At 41.2% G+C, this 25,209-nt stretch overlaps 1 protein-coding gene across 1 annotated transcript in view; it reads right to left on the reverse strand.

Moving 5' to 3' along the window:
- RAB18 (RAB18, member RAS oncogene family) overlaps nucleotides 1–8,731 on the reverse strand; it is a 34,095-nt gene extending 25,364 nt beyond the window's left edge. The window contains exons 1-2 of the mRNA XM_082649104.1: nucleotides 8,518–8,731; nucleotides 3,926–3,981 (exon numbers count right to left, since the gene is read on the reverse strand). Of these exons, the coding sequence (XP_082505230.1) occupies nucleotides 3,926–3,981; nucleotides 8,518–8,585 (124 nt within the window). The 5' untranslated portion in view covers nucleotides 8,586–8,731. The remainder of the gene's footprint in view (nucleotides 1–3,925; nucleotides 3,982–8,517) is intronic.
- Between the last annotated feature and the right edge of the window lie 16,478 nt (nucleotides 8,732–25,209).

Below are 25,209 nucleotides of genomic sequence, written 5' to 3' on the forward strand. Positions count from 1 at the left end.
ACCTCAGGTAAAGACCTGATTAAGCACCATCTTATGGCCTGACCATAGCAAAAAGAGAAATCTAATGCTTATTATTTCCCCCCCAAATATTCCCATGTAACAAACAAAAACCTGGTCAAAATATTCTTACAATTTTGTCTGTGTGTTTATTTTTATGTCAGATACGTTACCTTGGATTATATATCATTAAATATTGGTTGTGTTTCATTATGTTTCTTCTTTTAAGACTCAAACATACTATGTAAAATCTCCTTTTCTGATTTCCATATCTATCATTTTCTCACTCTAATTTAATATTCTTATTCATTTTGGTAAATTCTACCCACTTTTCCATTCCTAGCTTCTATGTTCTTTATTGTGTTTCCCAGTTTCTACTGTCCCTTGTGATCCTTCCAATCTCACCTTCATTTCAGTGATGGTTTTATTTTCTTATCTTTTCTTTCTTTCCACTCAATCAGCTCACACTGCATTTTCTCATGTAGTCGCACTATCTCTTCCCCGACCTCTTATATCACTGTTTTGTGCTCTCACTGATAAATATTTCCATTAAGCCTTTTAAATTCATGGCAAAATGTTTGGTCATTATTTTCATCTTCTTTACAGCAATATTTTTTTCTGGTGAGGATTCTTCAACTGTCCTTTGTTTTTCCATTCCTTTCTTCCTTTTCGATTCTTGAATGGTGGTAGTGGCCTTGAGCTGGATTCTTTTTTACTAAGTCATAGTTGAAAGTGGTGAGGTTTTCCTGGACAAGCTATTTGCAGGAGGTTCATGCAGAAAGCCATAGTGGATCAGTTCTGCACTGGAAAAATTTTGTCTTGATTCAGGGTTTTACATGAGAATCAGTTAGTTTTTTATTTCTCAACATTCAGAGGAGATAGGCAACCCTGAGGTTTTTCAAAGGCATCTATCTCCTCCCCGACTGCTACAGAGACAGACAAAATGCAAAAATGGCTGGTTTGTATGACTCCTTGTTTGGCTTCACCTTCCCAACTTCTTAACACCAAACCAGATGCAGGGCAACTCCTGCCATTAGCTTAAGAAGCCATTTCGCTTTCACAAACAAGGGATATAGGTTTTGCACCTCACAGTGGGCCTCTCAACCTCACGAAGCACCTCTTGCTGGCTCCGAGCTCTGCAGCCCTGGCATCGCCTACTTTCTCCTGCAGGCGGCCTGTCTGTCCCCACTGCTCTTGGCAGCCATTCCACCTGTTTTGTGGCTTGGTGTTTTAGCTGCCTTCTAGTATAGTGGTCTACGGGGCTGGGGTTTTAGTTTCTCCCTCTCTTTGTTATTAGTCAATTGCCAGAAAGCAAAAGATGAAAATGCCAACTCTATAGTACCATCTTCAAGCCCCAAATCCCATAATTACCTTAATAGAGTATGTTATACAAGACAGAAACTTGAGTGTCTCACTGTATTACTGAAAGATAAAGGTGTGCTTTCCTTACTATTATACTGTGAGGTAAATACTAATTTTCATATGGCCAGTAACAACTGGGCTAATTATTTTTATTTCAAAAACTCATGTATATTGGTTATAACCTAAGGCAGAAAATTGTCTCATGCCAAAATGTAAAAGATACTTTTCAAGACCCAAGGCCCATAAGGGGAACAAATTATGTATATTCTCATCAGTATGCTACAACCTTGGTATTTGCTTTTGAAGCAAAGCCTTTTTAGTAATAAAGACAACGAACGACCTGTCAAGCTGCGAGTCCCCAGTTACGTTTGGGTCTGAAATGCAGACAGATAATTCACAGTTTATGTAAGATCGCTCCCTTAGGAAAACTGTAACTGGGCACGTTTATCTCACTGCCAGTTGCTATTCTTCTACTCCTCGCTTATCCAGTAACAGGCAGGTTCTGCACAAAGTCAAGTTTTATTAGTAACTGATTTTTAAAGGAGCAAATGATACAGCAAAACCAAATTAAATAGATTTTGAATTACCAGTGTTTTAAATGATTCCCTTTTACACACGTGACAGTAAATCTGTCAATGTTAACGTGTCATCCAAAAGCTAAGTAATGCCTGATATAATTTATTAAACATTTAGAGGCACTGGGAGCTCATACTGATAGAAAGAAACAGAGAATTCTCCTTTACAGAATTCTAAATAAGAAATGGAAATGGAAGGATGGAATTTGACAAACCACCATAGTTGGAATGACAGGATGACAGTTTACAGTGGAGAGACTTGGTGTACATCACCTTAAGGAAGCAAGTCCCATCAGCAGTAATGGCACAAATATACATCATGCTCTGACAAGCACGTCTGAGGAACTCCTGACCAAAATGCATAACCTGAATCTAACCAGGAGGACACACGGACAAATGCAGTTGAAGGATATTCTACAATAACTGGCCTGTATGTGCTCTTCAAAAATGTCAAGGCCATGAAAGACACAGAAAGAGTGAAGAACTGTTCAGATTAAAAGAGACTAAGGAAAAATGACAACAAAATTCAATATGTGGGCTTCCCTGGTGGCACAGCGGTTGAGAGTCCGCCAGCCGGTGCAGGGACGCGGGTTCGTGCCCCGGTCTGGGAAGATCCCACATGCCGTGGAGCGGCTGGGCCCATGAGCCATGGCCACTGGGCCTGCGCGTCCGGAGCCTGTGCTCCGCGACGGGAGAGGCCACAACAGTGAGAGGCCCGCGTACCGCAAAAAAAAAAAAAAAAAAAAAAAATTCAATATGTGATGCTGGACTGGATTCTGGACCAGAAACAATTCTTTTTCTTTGGTATATAAGACATTAGTGGGACAACTGATGAAATCTGTCTGTATACAGGAGGACACTATCCATGTTCATCTAGAAAATACACATTAAAGTACTCAGAGGTTAAAGACATTGAAGACACTCTGCAATTTTCTCTCAAACAATTTGAAAAAAGCAAGAATACTGTGTATGTGTATGTAGACAGTGAATGATAAGGCATATGTGATAAATGTTAACATTTGGGGAATTTGATTAAGATATACAGGAATTCTTTGAACTATTTTTACAACTTTTCTCTAAGTATGAAATTATTTAACAATAAAAAGGAAAAAAAATCAACCCAGTTAATAGAAACACAAGGATCATCTTTACTACATTCTACTCATCAGATCATGAAATTTTAGAGCTGGAAGAAAAATGTATTCTCTCACCAAAATTCCTCAACTTACAGAAGACAAGGAAGTGAATGACTTGCTCAAGATGACAACGTTCAAGGCAGAGCCAAGACTATTATCCTGCTCTGACTCAGCTCTTCCTAGTGCTGCAAGCTGTCTCTTGTTCCTTTACATTGTCACCTACTCCCTAAACATGTGACACCAGAATATTTAGCTCTATCTTCTCATATATCCTAATAAGCTGGTGTGACAAACCACTTTCAGGCAATCTAAATTTCATTTTTAAAAGGCAGTTATGTATTACTGCTTCTAACAGTCTTAAATAACTAATATCAATAAATATGCTGCCAGAATACATGCCAGATACTGTACTGAGTGCTAAAAATACAAAATTAACACGCTCTACTGCTGGGTGATACTGCTAGGTCCATTATGACAGAGACCAAGTCTGCATTATTGAACATTATAACCCACCTCTCAGGACAGTGCCTGGCATGCAATAAACATTCAAATGACTGTATGCTGCTAAATAACAGACAACCCATAGCACAGGAATGTGTATACAGATAATCGTAATATCCACAGTGTTAAAAAAGTACCATGAGACAACAGAAAAGGACGTTTTTTTGCTTGGTGAGATCTACAAAGGCTTCAGAAATTTAATGACTACCAAAGTTAAGACTTGAAAGACAAATAAGATTTTGACAGACATGGAAGCAATGGGGTGGTGAGAGGATGGGTAGGGGGAGTTAGATGAAACAGCCTGAAGCAAGAAAATATTTGGCATTTCTACTGAATTTTTAAACATAGGCTTACCTATTGTTGCTGCAAGCTCTGGATCAAAAGTATCATCTGTGAACCTCAAGAGCAGGCTAAAAGAGATGTTAAAAAGACAGATTAGTAATTTGTCTTTTCTTTCTAATCACTTGATAAATCTTCCTGATTGTTTTATTTCGTCACTAGTTAGATGCAGATAAGAATAGCTGATGTAGTCTGCTCCCAGAAATACAGCCTCAGGGCAGGTATACACAGAGGAATTAAATTATTGGAACGGCAATTAAAGAGTCCCAAAAGCAAAGTAGTTTTTACTAGAAAATATGTTCCCTATGCTCCCCTGCTCAATTCCCCACGTGTGAAAACGACTGTGTTTTTTGCTTTTTTATAACTGTATTGGTATGTCCTTCTGAGAAAATGATATTAGCAAACATGTGACACTTTAACTGACATGGACAAAAAGGGGAAAAGTAAGTCTTTTGGAATGCAACAAATTAATTTTTTAAAAAATCTAATGCATAATTCACTCTGAATTCAGGTAAAAACAGAAAGGTGTGAAGTCTAGCATTTTGAAACAAGTAGTTAAGACTATTACCCAAGTGGAAAGAGATATAATAAAAAGTGAAGGCAGAAAGGTCACATGATGGCCAGAGCAGGTAGCCTCTGGCAAATGCTGGGTGGGGTGTATGAAATCAAGGAGGCAACATGGAGCTACCAAAAGCTTTCACCGAAAGGAATGGCAGGAACTTCTCTTTATCTTGAAAACTTAATGCCAGCAATAAAATGCAAGAAAAACAACAGAAGACAACTGCCATGATTATAGTAAGAGATCATGAAGGACTAAACCTAGGAAATGGTAAAGAAACTAGAAAGGAAGGCATGAAATGAAGATACCGTAAGAGTACTCCAAGATTTTGTCTCCCAGAATTATTTTGTTTAACATAAGGCAGAAGTGTCAGTTATTAGCTCTTCAAAATAAAATCTAAGCTTTTGTTAAAGCCCTAGATATATAAAATTAATCAACTGCCCCTCACGTTATCTCCTAAGTAGGACGAGACCATTCTATTGACCTATTTGCATTAATAAAATCAAGACAAGCCCTATCTCATGTCTGAATTGCAGCAAAAAAATGTATGAATATTTCTATAGATTATAATTATTGCTGCTTAAGATTTTTTTTTGCCCACAGGGTTGCAAAACGTAATGGCCTCTTGGTAGCGAACCCAGTGTCATTAATTCTATTTGAAGGATTAACTCTCCGTTTCCTGGTTTTGCTTTTTTGTTGATCATAAAACCAGCACCACAAAAGCAAAGTAAAAAGAATCATATTGTAGATTTTTCTACTTAACATTGAACACTCTTGACTATAACTCATTTTACTTACCTCCAACATGAATTAGGTGACAGCACTAATAAGAATCTTAAAACACTACTCATAAGAATTTTCTTCTCTGCCCAGCATTAAACTTCAAATCAATAAAAGTGAAGATTTCGCTGAAAATTTCAGTTACTCACAATTTAAGAATAGAAAGGTTGTGCATCTATACTCAGTCACCAAAGAAAATATTATTACAAAAACGTAGAACCTTGTTGAGTAGTAATAATAACACCATAATAACATAAATAATAACAATGGTATTGGCTATTATTTATTAAACATCGACAATGTGGCGGACACTGAGCCAGCCATTTTTCTTTGCTTGTCATTAATGGTATTTTGTCAGGAAAGACAAGGGTGTAAAGCAACAAATTTTAATACAGACTTCGAGTATAAGGCAGCAGATCTTAGCCAGGGGTAAACTATTAGCTCGAAATGTATTCTAAATTCTATGTGTACATTTTTCTAGGCAGGGAGTCTATTTCTCTATTAGATTTGACAGGAACCCACAACCCGAAAATGATTAAGAGCCACTGCTCTAAAGGATGTACGTTTAAGCCTTCATATTTTCAAAGTTAAAGGAGCAAAATACTCTCCACGCAGAGCTATAGATGGAAGGAGACCACCAATCCACTTGGAGACCAAATCTGTCATTAATCAGTGCGATTATAACTAACACGCATTTCTCAATTTACAAATGAAATTGGTCAAAAAGGATGGGACAGAAGGGGCACAGGAGGGACAGCAACTTAAATAACAGAAGGTCTCTATAATCCCTCCCAGTTTCTGAAACACCTGGCTACTTCTTCACTTCCCTATGGCTAGCCACGGAATCAAAGACCATTACACATTTAACACTTGATAGGGTCTGAGAGATTTCTACCCAACCTCACTTTTTGAACAAAGAAATGAGGGCCTGGAGTGTCTGAGTGACAAAGGTCACACAAGTGGCAGCACCAGTTTCATCATTCGCATCTCCTGGCTCCTCTCACACATGCTCATTACACTCCAAGTACGGAATAAACTGGAAAAATAACCCACTAGTTTGAATTAGTTAAGATGTCCTTTGTTGTGCAATGATTTCTCAACAGCACAAGTGAGAATCACAAGTGAGCATCACTTCCACTAACTCTAGATTTATAAAGAAATAGAAACCGTTGGTTAGAACAACCCTGTAAGATTATATCCATGACAAGTGTTTTTGTACTTACCTTAAAAAGATAGGCTTCTAAAGTCATTTATTCTCATCTTATCCAGAAAGTGTTCAAAGTTTTTTCCATAGCATATGACATACACCAAAAATGTATATCTAGCCAGAAAAATAAGCCAACTTTCTCCTTAAATGCAATCCTTTCTTGAAAGAGGTAAAGGTGTTAAAATTTTGCAGTGAGTAGTTGATAATTCACCACTAACTATTGAGAAAAAGTCTGGAGCATATTAGATCCAAATAAATTTGTTTGAGGGGAGGGAACCAAGGGAACCAGTAAATCCACTTAACAGATTTTACTCTAGAGGAAGAACTTCAGTTATGTGAACACTGCACTGCAGTTAGCTTTCAAGTAATCACCCATCTAACACATTTAGAAAAGGTGCCAATCCACCATGTTTGGGGCTGAACCACATGAAAGGACATTCAACCATTCCTAACTTCAAAATCAGCAATTTCATATGTCTTAACCTAAATGAGGGTCACATCTCAAGAAGAAAACGGTCACAAGGCCAAGGAATTCCTATTAAGACAATGTTTATATATTACCTAGCTTTTTAACCCTCAAATACAATAGATGGTGATCATGAAAATGATTTTATTCAGCCCTTTAAGTAACACACACACACACACACAAATCATACTTATCTTTTTAGCCCATAGTGTTTCATTAAGTTATTCCTTCTTAGGTACAAATCCCTCACTCTAACATACAGAGTACATTAAATGAGAGAAACTATGAAAATGTACTGTCATGCTTTAAAAACACATAAAGTTTCAGAATATATTTACAGAGTAAGGTTTCAAATACTCAAGTATTTTATTTATTTTTCTTTTTTTTTTTTTTTTGCGGTACGCGGGCCTCTCACTGTTGTGGCCTCTCCCGTTGCGGAGCACAGGCTCCGGACGCGCAGGCTCAGGGGCCATGGCTCACGGGCCCAGCCGCTCCGCAGCATGTGGGATCTTCCCGGACCGGGGCACGAACCCGTGTCCCCTGCATTGACAGGCGGACTCTCAACCACTGCGCCACCAGGGAAGCCCTCAAGTATTTAAAAAAAAAAGTAAGACTTCACGAAGTAATGTGAAAGGTAAGTTTATCAGGAGGTATAGCTAAAATATGAAATTGCTTGCAGCTCCTGGAATTTGTATATTATTTGAAGATCAAAGCAGCGTAGAATACAAGGAGCTCGTAATCATACGGCGAGGATACCTTCACCTGGAGAACTTTGTTCCAGGATGTGGATGAAATCACAGCCCTCTTGCGATACGCCCCAGGCTCCACGTCTTCCCTTGTACTCAACTCTAACTACTGTCAACGTTACTTTCCCCCAAGAAAGAAGAGACACATGCTAATGTGTTCTTTTACCTCTATATGATGCGGCACAATGACAAGTAACAATCACACTTGATTTTCAAAAGCGGCCCACAGCTTAAGCTCTACCTTCTCAGGCTAAAGTGAATTATTTAAGCAATCAGAAAACTGAAGAGTTCTTTCACAGCTGACTCATTTAAAAAAAAAGAAAAAAGAAAAAAAAAGCGGTTGATGGGTGCACCGTAATAGGCCAGGAATGCGACCTACGGCGTCGCGAAACTTCCCGTGCAGAACTTGACGTATTACGAGGCAGGCCGGCCGAAACTCCAGCGGTAGAGCTACACCTCTCAACTCGCGGGGTGCAGGGAGCCTGGCCCGGGGGCCCAGAGGCCTCGCCCTCGGCCGAACTCGGGCCCAAGCCCGCCCGCCGCGCCCTAGGCTCCTCTACAGCAAACCGCCGGCCGGGCGGCGGCCCCGGAACTGTTTTCCTCTGGGTGCGACAGGAGGCGAAGCGATCCAGGGAGCCGGGCCTGGCAGAGGCCGTGGACCGGGCGGCGGGGTGGCGGGGCCGCGGGGCCGCGCAGCGAGAAGGCCCGGAGGCCGCGGGCGGAGGCCGCCCCAGCTCGGGCCGCGCCCGGCCGTCGCCGTTTACCGTTCCCGCCGCGGCCCAGGGGACAGCGGCCACCGAGACGGAAAGGGCCCTGTCACCCTCGTCACGGCTCGCAGAGCCGCCTCACCTGGACTTGCCCACGCCACTCTCGCCGATGATGAGGATCTTCAGGGTGGTCAGCACGTCTTCGTCCATCCTGACCCTGCTCCGCTCGGCTCACAGCTGGCCGCCCCGCTCCGCCTCTCAGCCCTTCCCCAGGGGAAGCTGCCGCGCATGCGCCCCGCCCCGCCGGGGCCACCTTCCTTTCACACCGGGTGTTTAGGTTGCAGGAGCCCCGCACGCCCGGGTTCCGCCTGGAGGTAGCTCTGCGTCGGCGCAAACCCAAGTCCCAGGTGTCCTTCCGGGGAGGGCAACTCCTCCCTTGCGCAAGCGCAGAGGGAGAGCGCCGGGTGTGATTTCACCCGGTTCGCAGGCTCTTCCCTTTCTCCAGCCCTCATTTAACCGTCCTTCCTTGGTGCACGTACTCGGAAGAGGACTGAGTCAGGGGAGTATGGTTCTCTTTGATTTCAATAGCTGCTCGAAACAGCTGCATTGCAGTGGCAAGAGTCTTGTGCGCGAAGGCAGATTATCTTAGTTTTAGGTCCCAGCCACCGTATAACCGCTTTGCATTACCTAGACTTCTGAGCCTGTTCCCCTCAGTCGGCACAATTATACTTCTAAGAACAAGACCGGCGTCTTAGAATTATTATGAAGATTAAATGAGTTAATTTCTGATGGCACTTTGTAAACTCAAGTGCTCTATAAAAGGTGTGATCTGGTATTATTAACTTCCTGGCTGTTTGACAAATACCCTTCACACCTCACTTCATATTCAGAGAGATGTAAACCTCACATAGATCAGGTGCATACAGATCTCTGGTGGTGCAACTCAAGCCAACTGTTACTCATAAGAGCTGCTACACCACAACTGCAGGAATGTATGTACATGCTTTGTCTTCTTGGCAAGCTATAAATCTTAGTGAGGGCGCCAAACCTCATGTATAGTAACTAACAAAGTGCCTGGTACGTGGCAGACACTAAATAAACATTAGCCTCCCATCTTATCTTCTTTTACCTGCAGCTAATGCCAGATACAATAGATATTTAATTAAAGAATACATGTTAATAAAAGTTAAAATAAATTAAGGAATAATCTTTTTAAATACCCAGAAAAGCTCTTGTGTTAGATAACCAAATGATATCCCACCCGCCGATACCCTTCTCCTCCTTCAGGTCTTTGCTCTAATGTTGCCTTCTTAATGAAGGCTTCCCTGTACACACTACTCGAAATCTGCAAATCCTTCCAACATTCCCTATACCTCTTTCCATTGTTTTTCTGCATGTATTTACTGCCCTCCGATATATATTCTACTACTTTGTTCACTGTCTAATCTTCCCCAAAGAAAAGGGAAGCTTCATGAAGGCAAGGATTTTGTTTTGTTTTGTTCGTTCTACCCTCTGTGTCTAGAGTAGTTCCCGACATATAATATGTGCTAAATAAATATTTGTTAAATGAATTAATTGAATGAACATTCTTCCATTCCTAACTTTGGAAGGTGATGTCAACCAGGCAACCTCAACCTCTCAAAATAGCACTTGAAACCTCAATCAAGACTATCCAGCCTACTTTTGGCCATGGCATCAAGAGCTTATTAGTGAGACTCACAATATTGTCAAGTTCTCCTGCTCTGGGGCAGTGATTCTAAAAGTGTAGTCCCCAGATCCCTAGAGATCCCCTTCAGGGGCGAACACAAGATCAAACTATGTTCACAGTTATTCAAGATGCTGTTTACTTTTTTCACTCTGGTTCTTTGATACGACAGTGGAGTTTTCCAGAGGCTATATACAGTGTGATAGCAAAACAGATTGAAGGCAGAACCAGATCTTAGAATTCAGCTATTTTCTATTAAGCCAGACATTAAAGAGATTTGCAAAAACGTAAAACAGTGCCACTTTTTCACTAATTTTTTGTTTTAAAATAATTATTTTCATAAACATTTATACTAACTAGTAATAGGTTTATTATGTTTTAAGATGGTTTAATCCATATGTTTAAAATTTTCTCAGTTCTAATTTGAATAGTAAATATGAATAGTCATCAGCTCTTTCAAGTCCTCAATAATTTGTAACAGTGAACAATAATCTGTACAACCGAAAAGTCTGAGAACTGTTGCATGGCACAGCTGCCAAGATGTCTCCACGTGGGTCTGTCCAGGTGCAGAAAACCAAGCTAAACATGAATCATGCTGATGTCATCGTCTTCTCCTCTATACTAGCTTTTCCTCCTGATTTCCTTTTTATGGAATGACATTAACAGCCACTCACCTTCCTCAGCCTCACTACCCACATCCCTTAAGCATCCTGAAATGTATCCACTTTCTTCACTTCTACCATCACTGCTAATGTCAGGTCAGCACCTCAGTTTCTTGCTGGATCACCTGCCCTGTTAGCTGCCCCGCTGGCCTTCCTGCCTTCATTCTTCTCTCCCCTCAGGCTCTTCTCTACCCTGCAGCCAAAGTGGCACTGCTGAAGTGCAAACCCAGTCCAGTCATCCCACCTTCTTTTTGTTGCTCACTGCCCTTCCAAGTATTTATTATTTTATCATAGGCCCTGGTTATCCCTCCAACCTCGTCTCTTGCTATCTCACGCCTTGCACTCTGTGTTCTGGCCAAATTAAACTCCTTTCATATTTCCAGTGAGCTGTGTTTGCCAGTCTCCAGGACCTTGTCATCCCTTCCGCCTGGAGTCCTCTTCTTTCCTCTGCCCCGAGTCCCTGCACATACACACACTTTTGCTTGGGCAGCTCCTACTCATGCTCCATGTTCCAGCTTTTGGATCTATTTCTCTGGAATGATTTCTCAGGCCTCCCAGGTCAGCATTACATTGTGTTCCGATAGTGTCCTATGCGTCTATTGTGGTATGTACTCCACAGTATTATAATTGCTTGTTCTCCTACCAGAATGTGTGCTTCTTGAAAGCAGAATTGATTAGTGTCCTGTTCACTGTTCTGTCTCCAGCATGCAGTATAATGCCAAGCGTAGAGTAGCTGCTCAAAAAATATTTGTAAATATAAAAACCTCAAATCAACTTCAGAAATTTGGAACAGTGAGGTCTTCTTTTTTATTTGTTGCTTATCTGGGTTGGAGTGTCTCTTGAATCTCTGTCTTGAACATTAGGGGAAGAAGAGCCTCGGGAACTCTTAATGCACAACCATTACCAGGTATTGCCAGAAAGGAAGCAAGCATCTTGCACAGGTAAGGCAGGGGAGTATTGTTTGTGCTAAACAGGTGACACAGAAAGTAAATGCTCTGAAAATTCAGACAAGAGTAAGTGACCACTGAGGCTTAGGGCCGCCAGAAGAGGCTTCAGGAAGGAAGCAGGACTTGAAAAGGGGTACAGTTTAGACAAGTGCAAGAAAGGGGTACCGCTTCAGGCAGAATGAATCTGGCATAAACAAAGGCGTCAGGACTCTATGTACAATATAACCTTTCCGATGGATAGATCTGGCTGTGCACAGGAGGGGTTAGGGCACAGACAGGAGTAAAGACATTGCGGACAAAGAATGCCACCTGCCATATCAGTGAACAAAGGGTGCCGCCACCAAGCTGTCAGCTACTGCAGCCGCACCCAGAGGTGTACCCTGAGGGGGCTCAAAATCGCAAAGAATAGGATACTGGCAGTAGACAGTGAAGACGCATATCAAAGGAATGATTTCAATAAGCCCAGACCCCTGCATCTTCCCGTGCATAGAAAAAAGGCTAAATCCATTAAACTTACGACAGAAATGGTGACGAAAATGGGTTACATTTCAACCATGTTGAATTTTATGTGAAGGTACACCCTGGAGGCAAAATTTTTCAGAACCCTTTTAGAGCTGTGCTTCTGAAATTCAGGCCAGATAGCAAGACACCAAAACAGAAGTATCAGGAAGATGACATTCCTGGCCAACAGTCTGGCCTGGGGGATCTGTTTCCCATATGCACTGTTTTGTTTTGTTTTTAACATCTTTATGGGAGGATAATTGCTTTACAATGTCGTGTTAGTTTCTGCTGTATAACAAAGTGAATCAGCAATACGTATACATATATCCCCATATCCCCTCCCTCCTGAGTCTCCCTCCCACCCTCCCTACCCCACTCCTCTAGATGGTCACAAAGCACTGAGCTGATCTCCCTGTGCTATGCGGTTGCTTCCCACTAGCTATCTATTTTACATTTGGTAGTGTATATATGTCCATACCACTCTCTCACTTCGTTCCAGCTGACCCTTCCCCCTCCCCGTGTCCTCAAGTCCGTTCTGCATGTCTGCGTCTTTATTCGTGTCCTGCCCCTAGGTTCTTCAGAACCATTTTTTTTCTTTTAGATTCCATATATATGTGTTAGAATATGGTATTTGTTTTTCTCTTTCTGACTTACTTCACACTGTATGACAGACTCTAGGTTCATCCACCTCACACAAAAAACTCAATTTCGTTTCTTTTTATGGCTGAGTAACATTCCATTGTATATATGTGCCACATCTTCTTTATCCATTCATCTGCCGATGGACACTGACATTGCTTCCATGTCCTGGCTATTGTAAATAGTGCTGCAGTGAACATTGCGGTACATGACTCTTTTTGAATTATGGTTTTCTCAAGGTATATGCCCAGTAGTGGGATAGCTGGGTCATATGGTAATTCTATTTTTAGTTTTTTAAGGAACCTCCATACTGTTCTCCGTAGTGGCTGTACCAATTTACATTCCCACCAACAGTGCAAGAGGACTCCCTTTTCTCCACACCCTCTCCAGCATTTATTATTTGTAGATTTTTTGATGATGGCCATTCTGACAGGTGTGAGGTGATACCTTATTGTAGTTTTGATTTGCATTTCTCTAATGATTAGTGATGTTGAGCATCCTTTCATGTGTTTGTTGGCAATCTGTGTATCTTCTTTGGAGAAATGTCTGTTTAGGTCTTCTGCCCATTTGTGGATTGGGTTGTTTGTTTTTTTGATATTGAGCTGCATGATCTGCTTTTATATTTTGGAGACTAATTCTTTGTCAGTTGTTTCCTTTGCAAATATTTTCTCCCATTCTGAAGATAGTCTTTTCGTCTTGTTTATGGTTTCCTTTGCTGTGCAAAAGCTTTGAAGTTTCATTAGGTCCCATTTGTTTATTTTTGTTTTTATTTCCATTTCTCTAGGAGGTGGGTCAGAAAGGATCTTGCTGTGATTTATGTCGAAGAGTGTTCTTCCTATGCTTTCCTCTAAGAGTTTTATAGTGTCTGGCCTTTCATTTAGGTCTCTAATCCATTTTGAGCTTATTTTTGTGTATGATGTTAGGAAATGTTCTCATTTCATTCTTTTACATGTAGCTGTCCAGTTTTCCCAGCACCACTTATTGAAGAAGCTGTCTTTTCTCCATTGTATATTCTTGCATCCTTTATCAAAGATAAGGTGACCATATGTGTGTGGGTTTATCTCTGGGCTTTCCATCCTGTTCCACTGATCTATATTTCTGTTTTTGTGCCAGTACCATACTGTCTTGATTACTGTACCTTTGTAGTATAGTCTGAAGTCAGGGAGTCTGATTCCTCCAGCTCCATTTTTCTTTCTCAAGGTTGCTTTGGCTATTCGGGGTCTTTTGTGTTTCCATACAAAATGTGAAATTTTTTGTTCTAGTTCTGTGAAAAATGCCCTTGGTAGTTTTATAGGGATTGCACTGAAACTGTAGATTGCTTTGGGTAGTAGAGTCATTTTCACAATGTTGATTCTTCCAATCCAAGAGCATGGTGTATCTCTCCATCTATTTGTATCATCTTTAATTTCTTTCATCAGTGTCTTATAGTTTTCTGCATACAGGTCTTTTGTCTCCTTCGGTAGGTTTATTCCTAGGTATTTTATTCTTTTTGTTGCAGTGGTAAATGGGAGTGTTTCCTTAATTTCTCTTTCAGATTTTTCATCATTAGTGTATAGGAATGCAAGAGATTTCTGCGCAATAATTTTGTATCCTGCTACTTTACCAAATTCATTGATTAGCTCTAGTAGTTTTCTGGAAGCATCTTTAGGATTCTCTATGTATAGTATAATGTCATCTGCAAACAGTGACAGCTTTACTTCTTCTTTTGCAATTTGGATTCCTTTTATTTCTTTTTCTTCTTTGATTGCAGTGGCTAAACCTTCCAAAACTATGTTGAATAATAGTGGTGAGAGTGGGCAACCTTGTCTTGTTTCTGATCTTAGAGGAAATGGTTTCAGTTTTTCACCATTGAGAACAATGTTGGCTGTGGGTTTGTCATATATGGCCTTTATTATGTTGAGGTAAGTTCCCTCTATGCCTACTTTCTGGAGAGTTTTTATCATAAATGGGGGGGGGGTTGAATTTTGTCGAAAGCTTTTTCTGCATCTATTGAGATTATCATATGTTTCTTACCCTTCAATTTTTTAATATGGTGTATCACATTGATTAATTTGCATATACTGAAGAATCCTTGTATTCCTGGGATAAACCCCTCTTGATCATGGTGTATGATCCTTATAATGTGTTGGATTCTGTTTGCTAGTATTTTGTTGAGGATTTTTGCATCTATATTCATCTGTGATATTGGCCTGTAGTTTTCTTTTTTTGTGACATCTGTGTCTGGTTTTGGTATCAGGGTGATGGTGGCCTAGTAGAATGAGTTTGGGAGTGTTCCTCTCTCTGCTATATTTTGGAAGAGTTTGAGAAGGATAGGTGTTAGCTCTTTTCTAAATGTTTGATAGAATTTGCCTGTGAAGCCATCTGGTTCTGGGCTTTTGTTTGTTGGAAGATTTTTAATCACAGTTTCCATTTCAGTGCTTGTGATTGGTCTGTTTATATTTTCTATTTCTTCCTGGTTCAGTCTCAGAAGGTAGTGCTTTTCTAAGAATTTGTCTGTTTCTTCCAGGTTGTCCATTTTATTGGCATATAGTTGCTTGTAATAATCTCTCATGATCCTTTGTATTTCTGCAGTGTCAGTTGTTACTTCTCCTTTTTCATTTGTAAGTCTGTTGATTTGAGTCTTCTCCCTTTTTTCCGTGATGAGTCTGGCTAATGGTTTATCAATTTTGTTTATCTTCTCAAAAAACCAGCTTTTAGTTTTATTGATCTTTGCTATTGTTTCCTTTGTTTCTTTTTCATTTATTTCTGATCTGATCTTTATGATTTTTTTCCTTACGCTAACTCTGGGGTTTTTTTGTTGTTGTTGTTGTTCTTTCTCTAATTGCTTTAGATGTAAGGTTAGGTTGTTTATCTGAGATTTTTCTTGTTTCTTGAGGTAGGATTGTATTGCTATAAACTTCCCTCTTAGAACTACTTTTGCTGCATCCCATAGGTTCTGGGTCGTCATGTTTTCTTTGTCATTTGTTTCTAGGTATTGTTTTATTTCCTCTTTGCTTTCTTCAGTGATCTCTTGGTTATTTAGTAGCGTATAGTTTAGCCTCCATGTGTTTGTATTTTTTACAGTTTTTTTCCTTGTAATTGATATCTAGTCTCATAGTGTTGTGGTCGGAAAAGACACTTGATATGATTTCAGTTTTCTTAAATTTACCAAGGCTTGATTTGTGACCCAAGATATGCTCTATGCTGGAGAATGTTCCATGAGCACTTGAGAAGAAAGTGTATTCTGTTGTTTATGGATGGAATGGCCTATAAATATCAATTAAGTCCATCTTGTTTAATGTGTCATTTAAAGCTTGTGTTTTCTTATTAATTTTCATTTTGGATGATCTGTCCATTGGTGAAAGTGAGGTGTTAAAATCCCCTACTATTATTGTGTTTCTGTCAATTTCCCCTTTTATGGCTGTTAGCATTTGCCTTATATATTGAGATGCTCCTATATTGGGTGCATAAATATTTACAATTGTTGTATCTTCTTCTTGGATTGATCCCTTGATCATTATGTAGTGTCCTTCTCTGTCTCTTGTAATAGTCTTTATTTTAAAGTCTAGTTTGTCTGATATGAGAATTGCTACTCCATCTTTCTTTTGATTTCCATTTGCATGGAATATCTTTTTCCATCCCCTCACTTTTAGTCTGTATGTGTCCCTAGGTCTGAAGTGGGTCTCTTGTGCACAGCATACGTACAGGTCTTGTTTTTGTATCCATTCAGCCAGTCTATGTCTTTTGGTTGGAGGATTTAATCCATTTACATTTAAGGTAATTATCGATACGTATATTCCTATTAACATTTTCTTAATTGTTTTGGGTTTGTTATTGTAGGTCTTTTCCTTCTCTTGTGTTTCCTGCCTAGAGAAGTTCCTTTAGCATTTGTTATAAAACTGGTTTGGTGGTGCTGAATTCTTTTAACTTTTGCTTGTCTGTAAAGGTTTTAATTTCTCCATCAAATCTGAATGAGATCCTTGCTGGGTAGAGTCATCTTGGTTGTAGGTTCTCCCCTTTCATCACTTCGAATATGTCCTGCCACTCCCTTCTGGCTTGCAGAGTTTCTGATGAAAGAACAGCTGTTAACCTTATGGGTGTTCCCTTGTATGTTATTTGTCGCTTTTTCCTTGCTGCTTTTCATATCTTTTCTTTGTATTTAATTTTTGATAGTTTGATTAATATGTGTCTTTGTGTGTTTCTGCTTGGATTTATCCTGTATGGGACTCTCTGCACTTCCTGGGCTTGACTGACTATTTCCTTTCCCATGTTAGGGAAGTTTTCAACTATAATCTCTTCAAATATTTTCTCAGACCCTTTCTTTTACTGTTCTTCTTCTGGGACCGCTATAATTCGAATGTTGGTGTGTTTAATGTTGTCGCAGAGGTCTCTGACACTGTCCTCACTTCTTTCCATTCTTTTTTCTTTATTCTGCTCTGCAGTAGCTATTTCCACTATTTTATCTTCCAGATCACTTATCCGTTCTTCTGACTCAGTTATTCTGCTATTGATTCCTTCTAGAGAATTTTTAATTTCATTTTTTGTGTTGTTCATCAATGTTTGTTTGCTCTTTAGTTCTTCTAGGTTCTTGTTAAACGTTTCTTGTATTTTCCCCATTCTATTTCCAAGTTTTTGGATCACCTTTACTATCATTACGCTGAATTCTTTTTCAGGTAGACTGCCTATTTCCTCTTCATTTGTTTGGTCTGGTAGGTTCTTACCTTGCTCCTTCGTCTGCTGTGTGTTTCTCTGTCTTCTCATTTTGCTTAACTTACTGTGTTTGGGGTCTCCTTTTCACAGGCTACAGGTTTGTAGTTCCTGTTGTTTTTGGCATCTGCCCCCAGTGGGTAAGGTTGGTTCAGTGGGTTGTGTAGGCTTCCTGGTGGAGGGGACTGGTGCCTGTGTTCTGGTGGTTGAGGCTGGATCTTGTCTTTCTGGTGGGAAGGACCGTGTCTGGTGGTATGTTTTGGGGTGTCTGTGACATTATTATGATTTTAGGCAGCCTCTCTGCTAATGGGTGGTGTTGTGTTCCTGTCTTGCTAGGTGTTGGGCATAGGGTGTCCAGCAGTGGAGCTCACTGGCTGTTGAGTGGAACTGGGTCTTAGCATTGAGACGGAGATCTCTAGGAGAACTCTCGCCAGTTGATATTACATGGGGCTGGGAGGTTTCTTGTGGTCCAATGTCCTGAACTTGGCTCTCCCACCTCAGAGGTTCAGGCCTGGTGCCCGGCTGGAGCACTAAGACCCTGTCAGCCACACTGCTCAGAATCCTTGCTGAGTTCTCTCCGCCTGGCACAACTCCCTCCCCAATGTCCCGGTACGAAGGGCTGAGGTAGGGGGGAGGGGGCCTCATATGCACTATTATCCTTAAATCCCTAGAAAAAAAATAGTCATTTTTTCTCAGGCTTCAGACATTGTTCTTTTCTTTATGGATCCATGCTTCTAGTATTAAGTCTTTCTGCCATATTGAGAAGATATGATCAGCTCATAAAGGTACATCTAAGGGAATATTTTTACGACCTGAAGCTTGGGATGACCTATGAGCAAGCCCAGTATGGAGGTAGGGATTGTAATTAAGAAATGACCTGGAGGTGTGATGGGAGGGCTTCTGGAGTCTGTGCTGTCTGCAGCATGCCCACAGCAGCAGCCCCAGAAAGGGACAGGACAGCAAGGGAGAAAAAAGATCAAATTTGGACCTTTGATTTTTCTGCACCTTTTTGCTGTTTCTCTCAGCATCAGTGCAGAGAAGACTAGAAATGCTGCTGGCAGAATTCACATGCTCTGAACAGGCACCAACACGAGCGTTGTGACTCATGGCTTATATGGGGCTAATTGTATCCGAGCGTAAGAGGCCTTTGTGGCTACAGCTCGGGTGCTCCTGGTGAGAAGAGCCATACAGTATCCCTCTCCTCCCTCCACCCGAGCCCATTTGCCCCGGCTGAGCAGAGGCTCCAACAACCCCCACCTTCCAGACATCTCCAGCTTCTGCAGATATGCATAGGAGCCTGGGTTTGCAGTCCAGGAGGAGTTGTTCCCTTGTGTGGCAGTTTTACTAAGGCCCCAGGGACTTGGGAGAGATGGGTGAGAGGGAAAGTCTCTGGAGGAGGTAGCTGGCCTGCCCTCTTGGCTCTGTGGGTGGGATTTCACCCTAGGATAAGAGAGGTCAAGGTCAAGAGCTGGAGTAGCCAGAAGAGGCTTTGTTGCTTGACACAAACAGTGCTGTCTCAAGGCCCACGGGACGGGAAAGCTTAGACTGGGAAGAGGGCCTTGTGCTGTAATTGACTCTAAAACCCACACAATATCACTTCCTACCTGCAATTCACATCCTTGATACACATGGAAGATGTCAGGACTTGTCCCACGAGAATATAACTTCTCAACCCAGTTGTAGTGTCAAAGGAGTGTCTATTTAGGAATAGGCTGCCAGCCCAGCACCACTTCAAAGCCTCTTGCCCTTTGCTCTCACCTCAGTGTGCTTGTGTTAAGTATGTCTATAGTTCCAGTATACCAAGAGGCACTGTCAAATACAGAACATGGCAAGTCTGGGCCCCTACCTGACTCTTGTCTACCTGGAGCTCTTGAGAGCACAGGTCTTCCCTACTGTCAATGCTAGGGTGTCAGTGTCTTCTGGACATCTAGCCAGCTGGCTGGAAACTGCTTCCCACTTCATCCCTGCCAGCCCTATTTCCTGGAGGCTGGGTCTTGTTCTTGGTTTTCGCTAGTTCTGAGAACAACCTGGCTCTGTATCTATGCTCCCACTGGCCTCGTTCCAGAGCAGGTTTGTGTCCCTTGTCCTTTAGATCAGGTTCTCCTTGTTGATAAACTGGACTGAATCTGTCCACTTTTGTTAGTTTTGGTCTTTTATTGCTAGAAAAATTCTCCCACCTTCTATTTATGATATTTTTATATCTGCTTTGTGTCTTATTGCACTGACTAGCATTTCGGAAAAAAATATTAAATAATAATGATAATAATGTGCATCACTTTTTTCTAGTTCTTAATTTTAATGGGACTACCTATAGAGTTTCACCTATTGTTTGTTATAAGTTATTAATGTAATATAATAATGGATTTTGTTATATTATTCTATGCCAAGATAAATCTTGACTGATTTTGGTGAATTATTCCTTTACATACTGTTCAATGATATTTTCTGGTATTTCATTTATGAGTTGGCTTATATAAATATATTCCTAAGTGAGACTGATTTACTTTCACTTAGAGATGAAAGAGCACAACAGCATTGCTCTAAGATGATCACAGGTAGAGTGTACATACAGGCAATTCTTTGTGGAAGGGCTTATTGTGGTAGGCATCTGCTGTTTCTTCTACTTCCCCTTCATCTTGCTAGCACTCTCCTAATTTCCTCGGGAAATGCCTCCCTCAGTGTCATTTGGGAAACGATCTCCATATCACTAATTTTAGGAAGAGGCACACGGCCAAGGCCTGGCTCATCAGCTCAGTCCCCTAGTCAAAGTGATTTAATTCATGGATGGACACATGATTCAATGGGATGAAATTCTAACACTCTTATTGAAATTGTCGGAAGAGAGAATTGCATTTTACAAGAGCTGCTGAGAGGTTAGAACATGGGAGTGGAGCTATTGGGAGCCCTGTAGCTATCATGGATAAGGAACCTGAATGGAATAGAACCCAGAACCCAGAGGAAGAAAGTAGGGCCAAGATGTGGAGCCAGAGGGCTCCTGATCAACCTGATTGAGCCAGTTACGCACAGATCTTTCTGTTACGTAAGCCAGAAGTTTCCCCTTTTAAAGAAAATTAGGCAGTATTTTAAACATATAGATCAGAGTAGTGAATCATACAGTGAAACCCAGTTTTATCAAATCTGTTAAGCATCCATACTTTAGACGTTTTTAAAAGAAAGCATTAAACATTAAAGACAGATTTGAGATACCCTGATCCCTCCTCTCAACCCAGAGACAATTACTGTCATAAATTCAGGGTTTATCATGTCCATACATGACATTATATTTTTACTACCTATCTATCCTTAAACTTTTTTACATATTTTTAAACTTCATAATTTTATCAAATTATACAGATACTTCTTCAACTTGACATTTTCATTCCATGTTATGTTTTGGAGATCTAACTGTGTTATGAGATGTAGCTCTAGTTCACTTAAAGTGCTGTATTCTAAATTCCATAAAGCTATGTATTCATCATTCTTTTTTTTTTTTTTCGGTACGCGGGCCTCTCACTGTCGTGGCCTCTCCCGTTGCGGAGCACAGGCTCCGGACGCGCAGGCTCAGCAGCCATGGCTCATGGGCCCAGCCGCTCCGCGGCATGTGGGATCTTCCCGGACCGGGGCACGAACCCGTGTCCCCTGCATCGGCAGGCGGACTCTCAACCACTGCGCCACCAGGGAAGCCCTGGGCTGTATTTTTGGACACATTCAGAACATTATTGGAGTTTCTGAGATGCCTAAAACTGAAATGGAAGGGAGCTCCAAGGAGAGGTTGGGAAGTTGCAATGCTTTTCAACCCTCTAGAAACACATGGAACTTTTAAACTATCAATGCTGGACCTTACTTACCCCTCAAGAGATTCTGATGTCATTGGTTTAGGGTGGGCGTATTTTTTGTTTGTTTTGGTGGTTTGGGGAGGGTTGTAATTCTTCAGATAATTCTCACATGCTACCAGGGATGAGTTCCACTGGGGTAGAGAATTCTCTGAGTTCAAGGTCTCTTGTGCATTGAGACAGTGTAAAGTGGTGGTTTTGGTGATTCTGGGAGCAATAGCTTCACATGGAATTAGTGTGAGCTCTGCTGGGAGAGCTGTAATCACTTATCAGAATAGATAATACCCATGGAACACAAAGAAATTTGGGAGTTCTTGGGTGACTAGGAGAGAACCTCACCTAGGGAGGGCTCACGGGCTCTAGGAAATCCCAGGAAGAGGACCTGGGAGGTTTCTCTCTCCTCTTGAACCTTTAAACCACAATATTAAAACAGTCACTACATGTTCAATGACTTGTGTACAAATAATGTGAACAATTCTGCTTCATGTGGTGAACTTCTGATTGAATGCAACACAGTAATAAAACCAAGTTACTCACTGCAGTGCTCTTGGTTAGAGAGCATATGCTGGCATATACAAACCCTGTCATTAGAAAATGTTACCCTAATTGGTAGAGGGAACAAAGAGGTTTCTGGAAAGCTTGTGATGTTGTGTTTCTTGTTCTGGATGTTGGTTACACAGGAGTGTTCAGCTTATAAGAATTAATAGAGATGTACACATATAAATTGTGTGCTTTTTTCAGTATGTATTTTATACTTCAATACAAAGTATTAAAAAAATAAAAAACCGACTAACCACTGCTTCCTTTCATGATGTGTATCAGCGTGGCTAGATATTTCTTATCAATGGGAAAACAAATGTCTGTGTTGAACTCTTCCGCTCACAGAGCTTGGGATGAGGAAAATGGGGGTGGAGTGGGGACATAGGAAAGACAGAAACTGCAAGGTCTGCCATTTCTTCAGAGCTGCACAGGGGTGAGCTCCGGAGAAGATGGATTTTCGTTTGGCAAAATGATAGATGCATCTTTGAATACGCAGAGGTGGACCCCAACCTGAGAGAGTGGAAAGCTAATTGCTCCGTAAATGAAGGGAATCTAATTTAGGGGAGAGCCAAAGGTGAAGGGACCTAGAGAATCAGGGAATAAGAGGGGATACCTGAGGGATAGGACTGATTAACCTGTGTGATGACAGATTGAAGCCTGGGGAAAAGATGACCAGAAAGAATGGGATGAATTCTGAGATGCAGTGGGCAAAGGACTTTTAAGATAAGAGGTATCTAATATTTAATGCCCAATTGTTCATGTGGCTGCAATGAAAACTCCCTCCACTGTTGCAAATCCCCACTAGCATCTGCTACCCTAGCTACACCTGCCGTCTAATATTACAAACCAGCCGCATGGAAGGGTAATGTAACTTACCAACCCAGAGAGAGTGTGGGTTGATTTGGTTATTTTAACTGGCCTGGTGCAGAACACTGCATTGAATTTTCTTTTAATGATGCTACATGCCTGCAACTTGGTGCTTTGGGGCCAGAATCTTAAATTGTAAAATGGAAAAGTGTGACACCCCATAAAAAATGACCTGGGCCCCTAAGGAGATAACTAATTCTGACACATAGATTATAGTTGCTATTTTTACCTCCAAGTATAAAAGATCAGTGTCTCACTGGCAGCTGTTATGTGGGACAAGAGCAGTTAAAACTGGAAGTCAAGATGGTAAAAGCTAGATTTCTTGGGAAAGATACTGAACATCTGTAAGTTTGTTTCCTCATCTATAAATGGAGGGAAATAACTCTCCTGTAGACATTATCCAAGATCTAAATAGAAGAATGTATTTGAAGCAAGTCCTTTAGCAAATGGCATATAGTAAATACTCAATAAATATTACCTCCTTTCCTTCTTCCACTTCCATAATATTGTATGTAGAACTATTTTGTAACTCATAAAGCCATAAAAACATTGTTGGTAAAATTAGTGGGAACTAAAATTTGTTGATTATTTGAAAAGCATATTACTTTATAAGAGAAAATTTCCAGAAGTGGAAACAGTATATTTTTTGTGTGTGTGCGGTACACGGGCCTCTCACTGTTGTGGCCTCTCCCGTTGTGGAGCACAGGCTCCGGACACGCAGGCTCAGTGGCCATGGCTCACGGGCCCAGCCGCTCCGCGGCATGTGGGATCCTCCCGGACCGGGGCACGAACTCGCGTCCCCTGCATCGGCAGGCGGACTCCCAACCACTGCGCCACCAGCAAAGCCCAGACACAGTATTTTTATGCAGTAAATTAAATTAATAGTTTTAGTACAGTGATTTTCAACCAGGATTGATTTTGCACCCCAGCAGACCTTGGCAGTGTCCGGAGGCATTTTTGGTTGTCTTAAGTGGGAGAGGTGCTACTGGTATCTAGTGAGTGGAGGCCAGGGATGCTGCTGAACATCCTGCGATGCACAGGACAGTGCCCTACAACAAGGAAATATCCAGCTCAAAATGTGGATGACACCACTGTTGAGAAACCCTGTTTTTGTGGTAAGGCAAGTGAGTCTGGTTAGTCTTGGTTTCAACTTCGTTGATGCCCACATACATATTAGCATTCCTTAAACTTAGCGCATTCCTTCCTTAGCCTGTGAACTCTCATAATGAATGGGAAAATTCCTTTCTAAATTGACCCCTATGATTATGTATTTAGACACATAAATTATGCACCTGTAATATCAATGCAAAGCTTGTGCTGTGCCCAGAAAAGTCTAGAAAACACTGCCATTAGACATTCTTCTTCACGACCCACTAAAAGATATATTTTATTTTGTAGAGTGTCACCTTTTTGTAGACCTGAACAGTGCTGCCTATCTCAAACAATACTTAGTAAACCAAATTCCACCATCCTCCACTCATTTCATGATTCAACAACGAGGATGGAGCTCTTCTTGGTAGAGAAGGTGATCGCTTCAGAGTAAGATCTGTCATTCATACCAATTCAAATCTTCATTTTAGAGATCAGAATGAGATGACTCTAAGGTAGAAAAAAATTGTTCAGAAACATTTCTATTACAGAATAGTTGTCAGGAATGTTCTTCCTGGCTATGACTATAACAGAGGGCGTAGCCATTAGGACCGCTCTGTGTAGCTTCTTCACCTCCCCTTGTCCAGGCTGACAGGGACAGAGTAAAGGGACAAAGTAGGTGATTAAATAGCGTTAATCCCACTAGCGAATCGTCAGTAGAGAGAGAAGCATGGGAGACCCTGTATAATGGTCACTCAAGAAAGCAGGCTTGCTTGGCAACAAAACCATGCAGTAGAAGCAGGAGACATGCCCTCAAACAATAAAACAATGGTGGAATGAGACCTACATCCAGCCCACTGAAGTCTGCAAGTTAATGATCCTTGAGAAGGGGCTTTTTTCTACGTGCATTAAGAGCAAAAATATAGGGGAAAGGTGACATTATACTGAAACCTGAGATTGTTTACCATATTTTAGTATAAGTTACACCTTTTTGCTCATTCCCATAGTGCCATGACAGTCTTGGTTGAGCCATATAGGGTGGAAAACTCCTCTGCCCAACATGTAGGAGGAGCTAATGACTGAAGACTCCCAGAATGAGGAAGAAGGTGGTTTTCTACCCCTCCCCACTTTTCCTTGATTATAAAAATATAGTTCACCCAGCTCTTGGGGCAGCACCCTCTTGCCTGCCCACTTGTATCTCTCACAAGCATCCTATACTATTAAATCCACTTCTTACCTCTCAATCACTTTGCCTCTCGATGAATTCTTTCTTCGTGAAGACACAAAGAACCTGAGCATCAATAAGTCCTGAGACCAGGTGTGCGGTTTCAATCAGAAGACTGTGGGTTTGAGTCCCCTCCTAAG

The sequence above is a fragment of the Grampus griseus genome (assembly GCF_964374135.1).
Source record: "Grampus griseus genome assembly, chromosome: 2".
Lineage (NCBI taxonomy): Eukaryota > Metazoa > Chordata > Mammalia > Artiodactyla > Delphinidae > Grampus > Grampus griseus.